The sequence below is a fragment of the Trachemys scripta genome, chromosome 2 (genome assembly GCF_013100865.1).
Source record: "Trachemys scripta elegans isolate TJP31775 chromosome 2, CAS_Tse_1.0, whole genome shotgun sequence".
NCBI lineage: Eukaryota > Metazoa > Chordata > Testudines > Emydidae > Trachemys > Trachemys scripta.
Genome location: NC_048299.1, coordinates 53,808,059 through 53,824,161, shown reverse-complemented (window position 1 = coordinate 53,824,161; position 16,103 = coordinate 53,808,059). Strand labels below are relative to the sequence as shown.

Genomic DNA, 16,103 nt, shown 5'->3' with positions numbered 1-16,103 from the left:
AAGCTACCTCTTGGAGGGAAGAATGTGTTGGGATAAGTGAGAACTGCCAAAAGCCAAGCAGAGTTGGAGTTTACAAAGGCAATTAAAACCAATAGTGAAAGGTTATTTAACCAGATTAAATAAAAAGAAAACAGGGAAAGAAAAGTGGGACTGCTAAGGATTGAAGATGAGGTGGACATAAAAGATAATCCTGGTTTGGCTAATGGGAACAAGGGTATGGCCAATAACGAGGTTTTTTAATGAATCTTTAAAATCAGAGGTTGTACCCTATGACTGGAGAACTGCAAATATATAGTACCTATATTTAAGAAAGGAAAAAAAAGTGATCTGGGAAACTACAGGCCTGTTAGTTTGACTTCCATTGTATGCAAAATCTTAGAACAAATTGTGAAAGAGAGAGTAATTAAAGGTATAGAGGTGAACAGTAATTGGGATAAAATGCAGCATGATTTTATGAAAGATCATGTCAGATCAACCTGATCTCTTTCTTTGAGAAGATTAACTGATTTTCTAATCTGGACAATGGAAATTTTGTAGATCTAATCTACCTGGATTTCAGTAAAGCATTTGATACATTTCCACATGGGAAATTTTCAGTTAAATTGGAGAAGATGGGGGTTTAATACAAGAAGTGAAAAGTAGGTAAGGAACTGGTTAAAGGGGAGACTGTGATAGGTCATACTGAAAAGTGAACTGTCAGACTGGAGGGAGGTTACCAATGGAGTTCGCCAAGGATCAGTCTTGGGACCAATCTTATTGAATATTTTCATTAATGATCTTGGCACAAAAAGTGGGAGGTGCAAATTAAATTTGTGGATGACACAAAGGTGTGAGGTATTGCTAATAACAGAAGAGGACTGGAATATCATACAAGAAGATTTGGACGACCTTGAAAACTGGAGTAATAGAAATGGGATGAAATTTAATAGTGCAAAGTGCAAGGTCATGCACTTAGGGACTAGCAACAAGAAAAAGGCGAATGCAGTCCTAGGATGCATCAGGTGATGTATTTCCGGTAGAGATAGAGACGTGTTATTACCACTATACAAGGAACTGGTGAGACCTAATATGGAATACTGTGTGCAATTCTGGTCTCCCATGTTTATGAAAGATGAACTCAAAATGGAACAGGTACAGAGAAGAGCTACTAGAATGATCAGAAGAATGGAGAACCTACTGTACAAGAGGAGACTTGAGGAGCTTGCCTTGTTTAGCCTAACAAAATGAAGGTTGACAGGAGATATGATAGCTCTCTATAAATACAACAGAAGGATAAACACCAGGGAGGGAGAAATGTTATTTAAGTTAAGGATCAGTGTTGGCACAAGAACATGTAGATATAAACTAGCCATCAATATGTTTAGGCTTGAAATTAGAAGAAGGTTTCTAACCATCAGAGGCATGAAGTTTTGGAACAGCCTTCCAAGGGGAGTAGTGGGACAAAATCCTAACTTGTTTTGAGACTGAGCTTGATAAGTTTATGGAGAGGATGGTATGATGAGGTTGCCTACAATGGCATGTGATCCATCTGCGACTGTTATAGCAAATATCTCCAGTCACCATAGATAGGACAGGAGATGGGATGGGCTCTGATTTACTGCAGAGAATTCTTTCCTAGGCGTCTGACTGGTGGGTCTTGCCTACATGCTCAGGGTCTAACTGATTGCCATATTTGGGGTTGGAAAGAAATTTTCGTTCATGTCAGATTGGCCAAGATCCTGGGTTTTTTTCACCTGCCTCTGTAGCATGGGGCACAAGTCACTTGCTAGTTTGAACTAGAGTAAATGGTGGATTCTCTGTAACCTGAAGTCTTTAAATCAAGATTTGAGGACATCTCTAACTCAGCCAGAGTTTATGTACCCCTACTTCAGGAGTGGGTAGATGGTTAGCAATGTGCAGCAAATCAGACTGGATGATCATGATGGTCCCTTCTGTCCTTAAAGTCTGTGAGTCTATGTTAATAGAAAATAATTTGTGTATACATACCTGAAGAATCTCTTAAGGAAGGAAATTTTTTAATAATAAATGTTCGTGATTGAGACCCATTTGAAATACCACCAATATTACTGGTGTTTTTGAATATTTTGTCCCTAAATCCAAATGTGTGTGCAATTTACAACCTCGTATCATATATATCAGAAAGCCTGATTCCATGCTGCAGTATATTTGTTGTGGATGTGATTTAGTTCTTTAGTGTATTAGCTTTGTCTAATTTAACTAAAATTGTGAAACTTTTTTCATTGCTGTTGTTATGATTGTCTGAATAGTTTCCTGAAACAAGTTCCCTTTCTTTTTAGGTGTGTTACACCTTAATTCATGCTCCTGTTTTATTTTCTACCTAAAGCTATTAAAAATGGCTATGGAAATATACAGTACTTCTAAAATTCATCTCTTTTTTTAAAAAATTGGTGGGATAAAAAGCTTTTCTTGCTGGTTGCAAGATGATGACTGACTGGAAAACCAATTATTATTATTCATTTAAATATTATAGTAAGAGACCATTAGAATTTCATACAGTTCTGTTTTCTTTAACTGACATATTCCTTCAGACATTTCACAGATACCTTGCAAGAGACAGACTGGAACCAAGGGACTCTTACATCACGTTGTTATTTGTCAGAGGGCTGTTCTACACTGGGAACTTACATTGGCCTAGTTATGTCTCTGAGGGGTGTGAAAAATCCACAGCTGGAGAGACATAGCTATGCTGACTTAACCCCCAGTGTAGACAGTGCTAGGCCTATGGAAGAATTCTTCCATTAACCTAGCTACTGCCTCTTGGGGAGGTGGGTTAACTAGAGCAATGGGAGAACGCTCCTGTTGCTGTAGTGAGTGTCTATAATGAAGCTGTTGCAGCTGTGCCACTGTAGCATTTTAAGTGTAGACGTACCCTTACACTTAAACTTACTGAGGAAATACAAAACTATTGTGAGTCACATTATAGCAGGGATCAGCAACCTTTGGCACGTGGCCTGCCAGGGTAAGCACCCTGGCAGGCCGGGCCAGTTTGTTTACCTGCCGCGTGCCCAGGTTCGGCCAATCGCAGCTGCCACTGCCACGTCCGCCCATCGTGGCTCCCACTAGCCGCGGTTCGCTGCTCCAGGCCAATGGGGGCGGTGGGAAGCGGTGGCCAGCACATCCCTCGGCCCGCACCACTTGCCGCAGCCCTTGTTGGCCTGGAGTGGAGAACTGCGGCCAGTGGGAACCACGATTGGCGGACGTGGCAGGTAAACAAACTGGCCCGGCCTGGCCCGCCAGGGGACTTACCCTGGCGGGCCGTGTGCCAAAGGTTGCTGATCCCTGCATTATAGCATTGTTGCTCCTATCTTCTGTAATCAGCCAAATAGACTTTAAAGAAGTCTCACAGCTGACATGTTACGCTTTGTTGTTTTTTTCCTTCCCTAAATTGAACAAGAAAGAAAAGAAAGGGGAGGGGAGGGGGGAAATCTAAAATAATTGTATCAGGTTACTTTCTCTGTTGCCCCATAAAATTCTCAATTTCATACTCCTGCTTATGGTGCTTATATGTCAGTTCTGAGGTATATGAATATAAATAGTTTGGGTTTACCCCCTGCCCACTGCTGTGTAACAGTGTTCTGGTTTGGTTTTCCTCTTCTAAATTGCTGTCTGCTACATTTAATTGTGTAATCATACCATATTTTAATTACTCAGAGCTTGGAAGAAGAAAACTTTTTCCTATGTATTTTACATGTGAACGCTTATTTTTAAATAATATCTTCAGAGTTATTCTGGAGCATTTGCATGGTATGAGTCGTACCCTAGGTCAAAATTTAGAACCATTTATGTTAACTATGTGTTCCTAAACTGAACATGATAAACAACTTCTCTACACTGAGCCTGGCACCCTTGCAATGCCCACCAAATTCAAGGAAGAATAATTTAATAGTGAAATTTGTGTACAGGAGGCTGTTAGATTCTAGAGGTTTGGACACTTTGCGCTGCTTGATCTGTACAAATAGAACATAATCTAGCCACATGGGAATTTCCCCTGCAGTGCTGTCTCCTATGCCATCCTCACCCCTTACATCCCTGTGCTGGGAGATGGTGCAGAGTTCTAACACAATTCTGAGTTGGTTTGTGGTCCTTTAGGGAGTGTAATATAGCCTAAGGGCTGCTTAACTTACATCAGGGCCAGTACAGCTTGAGATTCAGGGAGTCATAAACCTCAGTCCATGCTTTGTGATGAGTGTAGCTTGGCTCAGGGGAGAATCTGTCCCCTAATTTTGCATTCCAGTCCTAATATTCTTGCCTTTCAAGTCCTCAATAATTAGATGTGCTCAGCTGCTTGAAGGGTATGAGGGGAGAAGAAGGGTGTTTTGGGAGAGTGCCGTTTCATGCTGATAGGAAAGCAAATGGAATTCCAGTCACTTGTCTTCATCTGAAAACTTGTGGCTATAACATAGAGCCTTGTTACTGTAGGACTCTGTATGTGTGTAAAAATGGGAACAAATAAATGGGAGATGCACAGATCTGTCAGGGATGTGGAAAATCCCATTTAACTCCCTTGCCCTCCATCTCCCACACTTCAAAAGACAAAAGGGACAATGAAAATGCCAATTCTTCCACTGCTAGGTACCCAGCTCCACATACTTATGAAGTTTACTATTAAACTATTTCCATAATTCCCTCATCAGCAACTTTTCATAACTTTAACTTCTGATCATCAAAGTTCAGTACCTAATGGTGTGGCAAGTCTATCTAGACTCATGAAAGTCCATAAATTACTGGAGTCTGGCATAGTGTGAACAGGGTAGGCTTCCCAGCATAACTGTGCCAAAGCGCCTCAGTCCTAACCTAACTATTAAGGTGCCAGAGCTGTGAATAGGATTGTAAGGACGCAAAATGTGGTTAAACTAGACAAAATATTTTGTTGTTTAGACCATTAATATGTTAATTATACTCTTAAGTATAATAAAAACAAATTTGTTCTTGTTTTAATTGCCACAGTGTAGTGATTATGACCTGGATTACGGGACAGAATGTTTGCACTTGGCTCTAAAATACTGTAAAACAAATGCCAAACTTATTGAAGGATCACCTGACCTCTGGAAGGTAAGAGCGATATTGATTTTCTTTTATTTATTTTTTTTTTAGCAAAAACACCACACCAGCTAAAATATCAGATAATTACAAAATATTAAAATTCCTAAGATGTTACAGTAATTATGCCTTTGTTTTACAAGTTTAAAAATTCTAAAAACTTGGGAATGGTTTATAACAGTTGATGGATAATGTATGAATATAAAGATTGGAGGCATTTAAAGAAATAATTCTTACCCAATTAAGAGTTGTAGAAAGAAGTTATTCCTGTATTTGCAGTTCTTCGTGTAGATTGTCAGTACAGAGTCACACTCTTGAGGTCTGCTGGCTTGGAACCCTTTGGAAAGTTCTGAATATGGTGAGACTTCATGGAGTTCACCTTAAGCTTTGCAACATTCCATGAGAGATCATATCAAGAAGTGTGACCCCCAGATGCACCCTTGGGTCCTTTTAATTCTTCAGACTCTTGAGTAGACTCCACAAGAGTGGGGATGGAAGCTGGTGAGTGTGCATAAGATGGGTTGCTTCTTTCTGCTTACTTTATTGCCAATACAGATTCCCATCTTTAGGAAATTGATAAGCAGAAACAACTTTCTAAGGAGCTGGTTTTGAGGAGAAAACTTGGGGCCTGATTCAGTGCCCATTAAACTCAGTGGAGAGATTCCAGTTGACTTCAGTGGGTACTGAACAGTGACTGGGACTGCACTCCTGAAGTAAGCATCAGATTTGGAAACTATATTAAGAGAGCAAAGCTACATAATGATGTGGATTGAGCTCCCAGGTAGCGGCTCTCTATGTTTATTTGGGTATATAGGTGGAATAAAACGGTAGCTGTCCCAAATTCTAGGTGCCTTAAGAGCTATTTAATATGTAGCAGCCCTATAATGTATAGTAGTAACTAATTAATCAGTACAGTAAGATGAGGGGAAAGTATCTCAGCCTCCTTAAATACTGTCCCCCCCAAAAGGTTTTCATCCACAAAAACCCCAATAAAAAGACACTGAAGGTCCACACATTTGAGCTATTGCACATAAGTGAGAAACAAGTTCCAAAGCTATAGGGTCTTTTGGATAACTCCTCGATAGCAACCTCTTTCTTTCATATCAAAGGGACTCAATTTTGACTGCCTCAATCGATCACAACCTTCACAGTGTAGCATGGGCAGAGAGGTTATCTCTCAGACAAATATCAGGCCATTTAAGGCTTTATAGGTAAATGCAAACTCCTTAAACTCAGTCAGAAACCAACAGGCAACCAATGCAGACCACAGAGTACCAATACAATATGTTGTAAGGTTCCCTGCTTAAACATGCATTCTGTCACTTTCTGAATAGAGTTAAGATGCAGTCCCAAGTACACCATTAAAGTCACCAAGAAGTGATTAACACAAGCAAGGTACACATGGGAAAGAGAAGCCTTTGCTACCACAAAGTACCAAAAAAACCCCAATAGATTTATGAACATTTAGGAGTCCTCAGATTTTTTTCATTTTTTTTATTTTGAACAGATGCAGTTAGTATTCATAGATAATATGGGCTCATTGGGCGTGGTTCCCCATTGAAGGAGCTCAGATGCCTTTCTAGGCTCCTTAGTCTTGACTTCATTTTGACTAGGGGAACTTGCCCAAGCACACCATCCATTTATGGTGCCAAAAAGAGAGGTCACTCACAGTAGATATTCATAATATGATCCTCCCTCTCCTTTCATACATGCTTTGACCAGCAGTGACATGGTTAATAATTCTGACCTTCACATTATTATTATTTGGCATCTATTGAGTTACTACCTCCTAGAGTTGTAGAGGAGCAAATCATGCCTGTTGGCGCCAGGGCCACCCAGAGGATTCAGGGAGCCTGGGGTCTTTAGTGGCAGGGGTCCTTCCCTCCAGGTCTTCGGGACACTTTGGCGGCGGGTCCCGGAGCAAGCGAAGGACCCGCCGCTGAACTGCCGCCAAAGACCCAGAGTGGAAGAAGCTCCAGGTCTCCGGCAGCGGGTCCTTCACTCGATCTGAGTGTGTTTGGCGCCACTGAAGGCAGGGCCGGCTCCAGGCACCAGCTTACCAAGCAGGTGCTTGGGGCGGCCACTTCGGAGAGGGGCGGCACATCCAGCTATTTGGCGGCAATTTGGCGGACAGTCCCTCACTCCCTCTTGGAGCGAAGGACCTTCCGCCGAATTGCCACCGCAGATCGCGATCGCGGCTTTATTTATTTTTTTTTTTTGGGCTGCTTGGGGTGGCCAAAACCCTGGAGCCAGCCCTGACTGAAGGACCTGCCGCCGAAGACCCGTCGAAAACTCTCATGGGGGCCCCTGTGGGGTCCGGGGCCTGGGGCAAATTGCCCCACTTGCCTCCCCCACCTCTGGGTGGCCCTGGTTGGCGCTATTGTTTTAGGCTCCCTACAATCTCTGGCAGATGTCGCTGCTTTGGTGACACATGGGTTGCTTTTTGGAGGTTTCCTTGCAACCATAAAGATTAAAGATTTAGTTTTTTAAAAAATGAAATCTGATAATCTGGAGAACAAGATGACATCTTAAAAGAGGTGGTGGGATGGTGTACCTGTTCTTTTGAGTCACCAACTTGAGCCCTGTGTAATTTATAGGGACCTTTTAACAGCCAAGTTGATTGACTTGTTAGAAACCACTCTACAGACTTAATAGGGATACTTTCTTGTCTGTTGATATTCCAGTGATTCTTATGTTGTCGTCTTATGATTTCCACCAAAACCATCTTCATAGTTGTGATAAATGAAGGATAAATGAAGGAGGAGAGGTAGCTCCCTTTTATGGACACCCACCCAGCCAGTTAGCTATAAAGTCCCTCTTGGTGGCTGTACTCTGCTTGCTTTACCTGTAAAGGGTTAAAAAGTCCCCCGGGTAAAGGAAAGGGAGTGGACACCTGACCAAAAGAGCCAATGGGAAGGCTAGAACTTTTTAAAATGGGGGGGAAAAACACTACCCCTTTGTCTCTGTTGTTGTTCTCCAGGAAAGAGGGGAATAGGGAGCAGTTATGCTATCAGAAGCTTTAAGCCAGGTATGATCATAAAACATCAGATCATACCTAAAACTACTTATTTGGAACCCCCAGATGTGTGAGTAGATCAGAAATGTTTTTAGAAAGACGCGATTAGGTTTATTTCTCTTTATTTCTTATGGCTAGTGGACTCCTCTGTGTTAACCCCAGATGCTTTTGCTTGCTTGTAACATTTAAACTGAACCCCCAAGAAAGCTATTTTGGAATTTTTGGAATTGCTCTTTTAAAATCTAGCAAAAGCCTAAGTTCCAGAAAGAAAATACATCTGGAATATTTTTTCAGAAGCACAAACTACCATTTGTTTTCTTATTAAGCCTCCCTAAAGAAAAGATTCTGCCATACTTCAGGCTCAATCCTGAATTGTGCTCATCATCTTGCAGAATTGTCCTCAGCTATATATTAAGATCTACATTAGCCTGTTACACACAGTGAATGTTTATTTTATTATGGTTACTGGCTTTTCTCTGAAGCTTTTTGGTGCTCTGATGAATTATATTACACATGCCAAGAACTGATGTCTTCAGCGAGATCAACATCAGTCTTCTTACTTCCAACAGAGAAAATGAACTCCACCCTAATGAAGGAGAACTGACACAATAATGATGCTTCAAAGGGTTCTTGAAATTTCAGAGTATCTGGAATAGAATATCTTCAGTCTATTATCTCTCCTCCGATGGGAAACAGTTTTTAAAGTAATTAAAAATGCTGAGACAGACACTCACACTCTCTGTCTTTCTCTGTCTCTGCTCCACACATTTTTTGTAGAGGTTTTTAGGTCCTTAGTAAGCCACAATCCATCAACTGATATTCCTTCAGAACACCTTTCTTTTGCCATAATCTTCAGTATCTATCTTTGAATTCTGTCTGAGAGAAATTGTCCTTTTTCCATTCTTTAATTCTTGCCAAGACATGTGTAGTAGTGTGGGCCAATCTCAAGGTACTCACCCAAAGGCTGCTACACTAAACAGATGATGAAATATAGAGCTGCTACTAACAGAGAGAGGTCCATTAGTAAGCCATCTCTTCCATCCCACCTCTTGAGATCAGGGTGACTGAATCTAAAAGTCTTAGGAAGATTCCTTATCTGTTGTTGCCTCAGAGCAGTTCTGCCATCCTGCGATCACCCTTTAATTATTTGAAATGCTATCTACCTCCCATTAAGTATGGCTTAACCTGATGCAATCACAGAAAAGGTGATTTTTACATGCATATAGTACTGTTCCTTTTAATTACTTCAGGTTGTTTCACCTGACTGTTATCTATATCATGATTGCTTATGTTTAATAACTACTCATGGCAAAGCTTTTAAATGTGAGCACTGTCTTTTTGCTACCTTTGTTCTATGAATGCTTTATGTATTATTTAATTTTATTTTCAAGTTTGTGACATATTCATTTTTGGAGTGAGAATCATTCACAAAGCTGACAAGAATTACGAGAGAGATCAGCAGAGCAAAATAATTTAATCAGAAAAATGTGAATTATATTGGGAATTGCTTAAGAACATTTTACTAGATACCCAAAAGGCCACAAATCCACAATCAGGGAAGAACACATTTTAAAACAGACCTGGCTTAAAGGGCAAGTGAAGGCAGCTATGAAAAAATTATATGTATAAAACCAATCGAAGAAAGGGAAAGTTGATAGTAATTCATATAAATCAGAAGCTTGGAATTGTAAAAAATTGATAAGGGATGCAAAGGACACAAGGCGAAATCTATGGCCAGCAGAGTTAAAGGCAATAAGGAGGAGTTTTTAAAGTATATTAAGAACACTAAGAATCTTAGCAATGATATTGGTCTGTTATTAGATGGAAAAGGTAGAATTATCAGTAATAATACAGAAAAGGCAAAAATGATCAATAACATTTCTGTTCTGTATTTGGTTAAAAGCCAGATGATGTAAATATATCAGATGATGACATATTTTTCACTCTTACAGCAACTGACGATACTAAACTGCAGCTATTATAGCTAGACATTTTAAAATCACAACTGGATAACTTGCATCTGCAAGCTTTAACAGAGCTGGCAGAGAAGATCTCTGGAACATTAATATTTATTTTTCAATAAGTCTTGGATCACTGAGGAAGTTCCAGAGAACTGGAAGAAAGCAAATATTGTGCCAATATTTAAAAAAGGGTAAATGGGATAACCCTGGTAATTATAGATTAATTATCCTGACATTAGTCCTAAACAAAATAACACAATGGCTGATACAGGACTCTATTAATACAGAATTAAAGGAGGGTAATATAATGAACGGCAATCAACATGGATACATGGGCAATAGATCACTTTCATAGAATTGTAGAAATATAGAACTGGAACGGACCATGGGAGGTTATCAAGTCTAGCCCCTGCAGTGAAGAAGGACCAAGAAAACCTAGACCATGTATTTGTGACGGAGATTCCACAACCTCTCTTGATAACCTATTACAGTATTTAACTATTCTTATAGTTAGAAAGTTTTTCCTAATATCTAACCTAAATCTCTCTTGCTGCAGATTAAGCCCATTACTACTTCTCCTATCTTCATGGACATGGAGAACAATTGATGACCATTCCCTTTATAACAGCCCTTAACATATTTAAAGGATGTTATCAGGTCGTTTCTCAGTCTTCTTTTCTCAAGACTAAACATGCCCAGTTTTTTTAACCTTTCCCCATAGGTCAGGTTTTCTAAACCTTTTATCATCTTTGTTGCTTTCCTCTGGACTCTCTCCAATTTGTTCACATCTTTCCTAAAGTGTGGTGCCCATAATTGGACACAGTACTGCAGCTGAGGCCTCACCAGTGCCTAGTAGAGCAGGACAATAACCTCCCATGTCTTACATATGACACTACGGTTAATATACCTCAGAATGATATTAGTTTTTTTCACAGCTGCATCATACTGTTGACTCATATTCAGTTTGTGATCCACTATAACTCCCTGGTCCTTTTCAGCAGTACTACCACCTAGTCTAGATTATGAAAATCCCAGTATGAAACCATAGTGAAATATCTAGAGCAGGGTCGGCAACCTTTCAGAAGTGGTGTGTCGAGTCTTCATTTATTCACTCTAATTTAAGGTTTCACATGCCGGTAATACATTTTAACGTTTTTAGAAGGTCTCTTTCTATAAGTCTATAATATATAACTAAACTATTGTTGTATGTAAAGTAAATAAGGTTTTTAAAATGTTTAAGAAGCTTAATTTAAAATTACATTAAAATGCAGAGCCCCCCCCGGACTGGTGGCCAGGACCCAGGCAGTGTGAGTGCCACTGAAAATTAGCTCGCGTGCCGCCTTTGTCACGCATGCCCTAGGTTGCCTACCCCTGATCTAAAGGATAACATGCTTGTTATGGCTCCCTAAAGAGTTACAAAACATGTGATAGTTTTAAATGAGCTCTAAACACATCTATATATTTAACAACAAAGTGTGATTCTATAGCATTTCTTGTGATTGTTGTAACTTATGTTCTTACATTTGCCAGTGGTATTTACTGTAATTAAGAAATTGACTATATCATTTGTTTATGGTACTATGGTACTAATATAAAGAATTGCCTTCAGGGCACTATTTTATTGGTTTTACATTCCTTCTTGCTCTGTTAAGTCTAATGAGGTTTTTCTGTCCTTTAGGTAACCTACAAGCGGGATCTGTATGCTGCTGAATCAATTATTAAGGGTATGTGTTTTTCCTTGTGACTGTCAGTTCATATAATTCTCAAATCAAACCCAGAATTTAGAATAACACTATTTTAAATTTATCACCACAAGAAACAATAACCATACAACTGCTCTGGTTAGTTCTTTTAAAAATACCAACTTTATGTTATTTATTATTTATATAGTCGTAGTGTTTATATCTATCTATCTATCTATCTATCTATCTATCTATCTATCTATCTATCTATCTATGTTACTCATATTTGTAAAGATTAAAGAATATTTAGACTATAAAGAATATGTAGAATATTTGAAAAAATATTTGTGACTTTAGAAGTGAAAATGTTGTAAAAAGATATGGCTATTATACTAACAAGACAGTTAATTTATAACTTTTATATTGAGTACACACAAAGGTCAGTTTAAAATTTATAGAATGTTGGCATATATTTTTGTATATTTAGTGCTTTATACTGTGCAGACTTATTCCAAAACATTATTAGTAGTACAAACTGCCCTGCTTGACTGTTCTATGATTACTGTATTTTTTCCCTCTTTCTTGCCACCAATATTTAAAGGGAAACTGACAGGTAACATTTAATGTGAAACCCAGATTTTTGTAAAAAAACAAGAATTTGCAAAATCTAAGTCCATTAGGAATGGTTCCACAAATTTTGTTTAAAATTTTATTTTATTGTTTTTGAAAAAACAAATAATGTATGGTTTAGGCGTAAAATATTGCTGCCCTGTATTAGTGCATGAGAACTCTAATGTGAAATTAACTGGAATTTGTGACCTGGTAAAATCAGGAAGAAGATCATATGATATAACTAGATAACAATATTCCTTTTAATTCCTGTATTTCATGCCTAGGTATTATGCTGTGAATTCAAAGATAGAAAGTAATAAAAATGAGGTGTCCATGCTAAAAGAAATGCAAAAATTAACCAGATGTTACAATACTGAAAAGTAATTAGATTTTTTTTTTCAGTTTGAATAATATAGGTCCAAATCCCACAAGCCCTTGTGCACATGTTTAAGTATGAGTACACGCACTGACTTTAGCAGGAGTTCTCATATGCTTGCAGTTAAGAACAAGTGTGTTTGTGGGATCAAAGTCAAACTGGGGCAATAAACTGGTAACAGAACAGTAGTTAAGCATTATATAATCAGTGGTCACATCCTCAGCTGGCATGATGTGAATGGAGCTATGCCAATTTATGCCAGCTGAGAAGCTGGCCACAGACAGAGCCTGCAAGCTTTCCGTGAGAGGAATTCACATTAAAATCAATAGAGTGTGTATAGTACAGGGCTCGTGATTTTTACCTTAATATGTTTTGTTTTGATACTGAATTTATAAACATCCACTTAACAAAGAAGCATTGTACTTTTGTCACTCAAACTTGTTGAGCCCACCCAAGGCTGCTCTGTGGTTAGAAATGCCAAGAGTAACATAGCTGAACTAGATTTACATAAACAATGCAAACAGTCCAAAACCGTACTTAATTTAATAGGCTGACCATATCTTGGCTAAAGAATCAATATTTAGTTTTAAAAACCCACCATACCCAAGTCTCCATATTATGTTTTTCTCATTTTCCACTCATCCTGCACCATTTCACCCTTAACTATCCCATCTATCACAAACGTATAATGGCAATTTATCCCCAAACTGTCACCTTAAATTATGTCTGTCTTCATTTTTACTGCCTTTAACATAATTTTAAAGTGAACTATACTTTATTTTTTGCATTGAACATGTAGGGCCAGCATGTTGTACTGCATCAATGGAACTACTTATATGACTTCGAGCTACTAGTTTGAGTGAGGGTTTTCAGGATCTACCAACATTTTGTGTGTTTCAAAGTTTTTTAAATACAGTTAAAAATATAATCCTATTGAATTATAAAAGATAGCATTAATTTTCTTTCAGCGACTTTTGTGATGTTTTGTGATTTGTGGCTAAAGAATATTTAATAATTTTGTGCTAAATCATGGCTTTACCATAAGCCCAGAGTAAGAGGCAGCACACTATTGAACAACCCAGAAGACTGATTTTCTCTGGTTTCTCCACTGCTCTGGGAGGGAGCAAACTGCACCTGATCCAGATCCAGTGCAGCGCACACCACCTGACACACTGGTGCAGCTTTGCTGTCATGCACATCAGGGAACGGGAGCCTCTTACGATGTAGTGGCTCTTCAGAGTCTGTTTTCCCCTGTCCTGCTGCTACTCATGATACAGGTAGTTGGTGCCTCCTTACTCCTTTGGGCCTCTGTTCAAAACAGGCCATGATTTACACACATGCTAAAAGTTCTGTAGTGCACATCGTCTGTCACAGACGACATCCTTGACCTTTAAGCAATGCTAATGCTTTTCTTTTAACTCAGTTAGGCAGTAAGGAAATCCGTTTAAGTTTCGGCGAAGGTATGCGTTCTGATGAGAATAATTTGGAGAAGTCTTCACTTTCTGACTGCAGATGGCATCTTTTTGCTTTGAGTTATGATCTTGGATAAACAAATCTTTAAAGAGTTTATTCTTTATGAGCCAAAATGTCAAATTTATACTTATGGCAGAGCACAGCTTGTCTAAGGAATAGTTTTCTTTTTAATACACTTTTCCAGTGATGGTCTCATGGACTTTCTGGACAATGACTTATTTTGATGTTTTATTTATTACAGGATACTCTTGCATTTCTATAATTTTTCTTTGATTAATTGCCTAATTGTAATTTAATATAATTAAATAAAAGAAAAATTGTTGTAAAGATAAGTACTTGGCTGTAGAATACTGTGTGAAAGAAGTGACAATTCATCATCCGACAGTAATTAGGTGACTTATTCCTTAGTCATCCACGTTACAAATGTAATTCTACCTATGCAAGAAAAGCTAACAAGTCCCAAATGCTTCAGAAGAGCAGAACTAGGTTTTCAGCTGCTGGCTAAATGAGACTTGATGATAGACAAATTCCAGCCCACTAAACTGAACTCTGATGTAGGTAAGGAAAACACAAATGTAGCATTCGTATGCAGAGCAGTGCAGTGCAATATATAAATAGCTTCATGAATCACTATCTTCTGAAACTGTTTTCTTAAAACATACTTATTTATTTTCTCACTTCCTTAAGTCACAAAACCCCAGTACCATTCATTTTATAAACAGTAACATTAATGCTTTTCTTTAGTTCAGCAGGTATGAACTTGCAGAGTATGCAGACAAGGTGGCACATGTCTATTTTTTAATAGCCTATAAGTAAGGAAACCTCCTCTTGTAGTCAGGCTGACTCATTTAGAAATGAGATCTGGATAATACAAAATATCCTAAAAAATCTCTATTAGGACTACTGCCCCTAGGGTAAGTATCTTTGAACTCTAGTTCAAACATGTAAACTTTAAAAGTAGCTTCTCAACAAGAATTTTGTAATTTAGAGCCTGATTTTTTTTTAATTAACAGAGCCCTGCTTCTGTAACTACTTTTGCATGCATGCTTATCAATGTGTACATGCAGATTGGGCATTCCATATGCACAGTTGGCTGGATAGACACCTGCTTATCCATGTATGGGGCCAAATCCCAATTTTGGAGGTATGTACAAATGTAGTGACAGACTTCTAGCCTCAGTTTATGGAAATCAGGAATTATATTCCATATTATATGGAGAGCACATGTGAAAGGTTCTGAAAAACACTTCTGTGAGTTCTGTTTTTATCAAAGAGCATATGTAGATGATGCAGGATTATCAGTCAGGGCTAGGAAGGCAGGGCAGACCCTAACCAATGGCATGTTTCCACTATGTGGCAATGGGTGCCCATAATAATCACTGCTGAATGGAAGCAAACTCTTCCTTGTCTGCCACCACAAATATTGCTCCCTCTCTTCTTTATATGCTAATGATAGTATGCACAGTGTTGAGTGTGATGATTGTTTTTGTGTGCATAGAGTTTTGTGTTTGTTAAGTGGGCAATAATAGGTTTGGTTTGTTGTGTTCTATGAAGAACTATGGACCTTTGAAGAAAGTTTATATCCACAGACTGGACACCTAATGGCAGTCATTCCATCCCCGTCCTCCCCTCTCCATCTGCACAGATAGAAACCCTTCTTCCATGAGAGAGTGATACCTTGGAAGTTCTGCATGATGAACCATACCAAGTTTCCAGAATAGTTTATCTATTCTCTACACTCTTGTGTGCTTTTCTGTGGTAAGGGAAAGCACATAAGAAATTAGCTTGACGTGTTGCAGCCACAGCATGGACATTCTGTTGAATTCATTGTAGAATTGAGAGTAGAACACAGGTCAGCTAACGATATGTGCTTGTAAAGGGGAAGCATTTCAGTGATGGCTTGAGGGGGCCATGTCATGCAA

General features: G+C 38.8%; 1 protein-coding gene across 1 annotated transcript in view; it reads left to right on the top strand.

The window, feature by feature from the left end:
• The window catches only part of CRPPA (CDP-L-ribitol pyrophosphorylase A), a 184,132-nt gene that overhangs the window by 63,725 nt on the left and 104,304 nt on the right, over positions 1 to 16,103 (top strand). The window contains exons 4-5 of the mRNA XM_034760554.1: positions 4,969 to 5,073; positions 11,717 to 11,762. Of these exons, the coding sequence (XP_034616445.1) occupies positions 4,969 to 5,073; positions 11,717 to 11,762 (151 nt within the window). The remainder of the gene's footprint in view (positions 1 to 4,968; positions 5,074 to 11,716; positions 11,763 to 16,103) is intronic.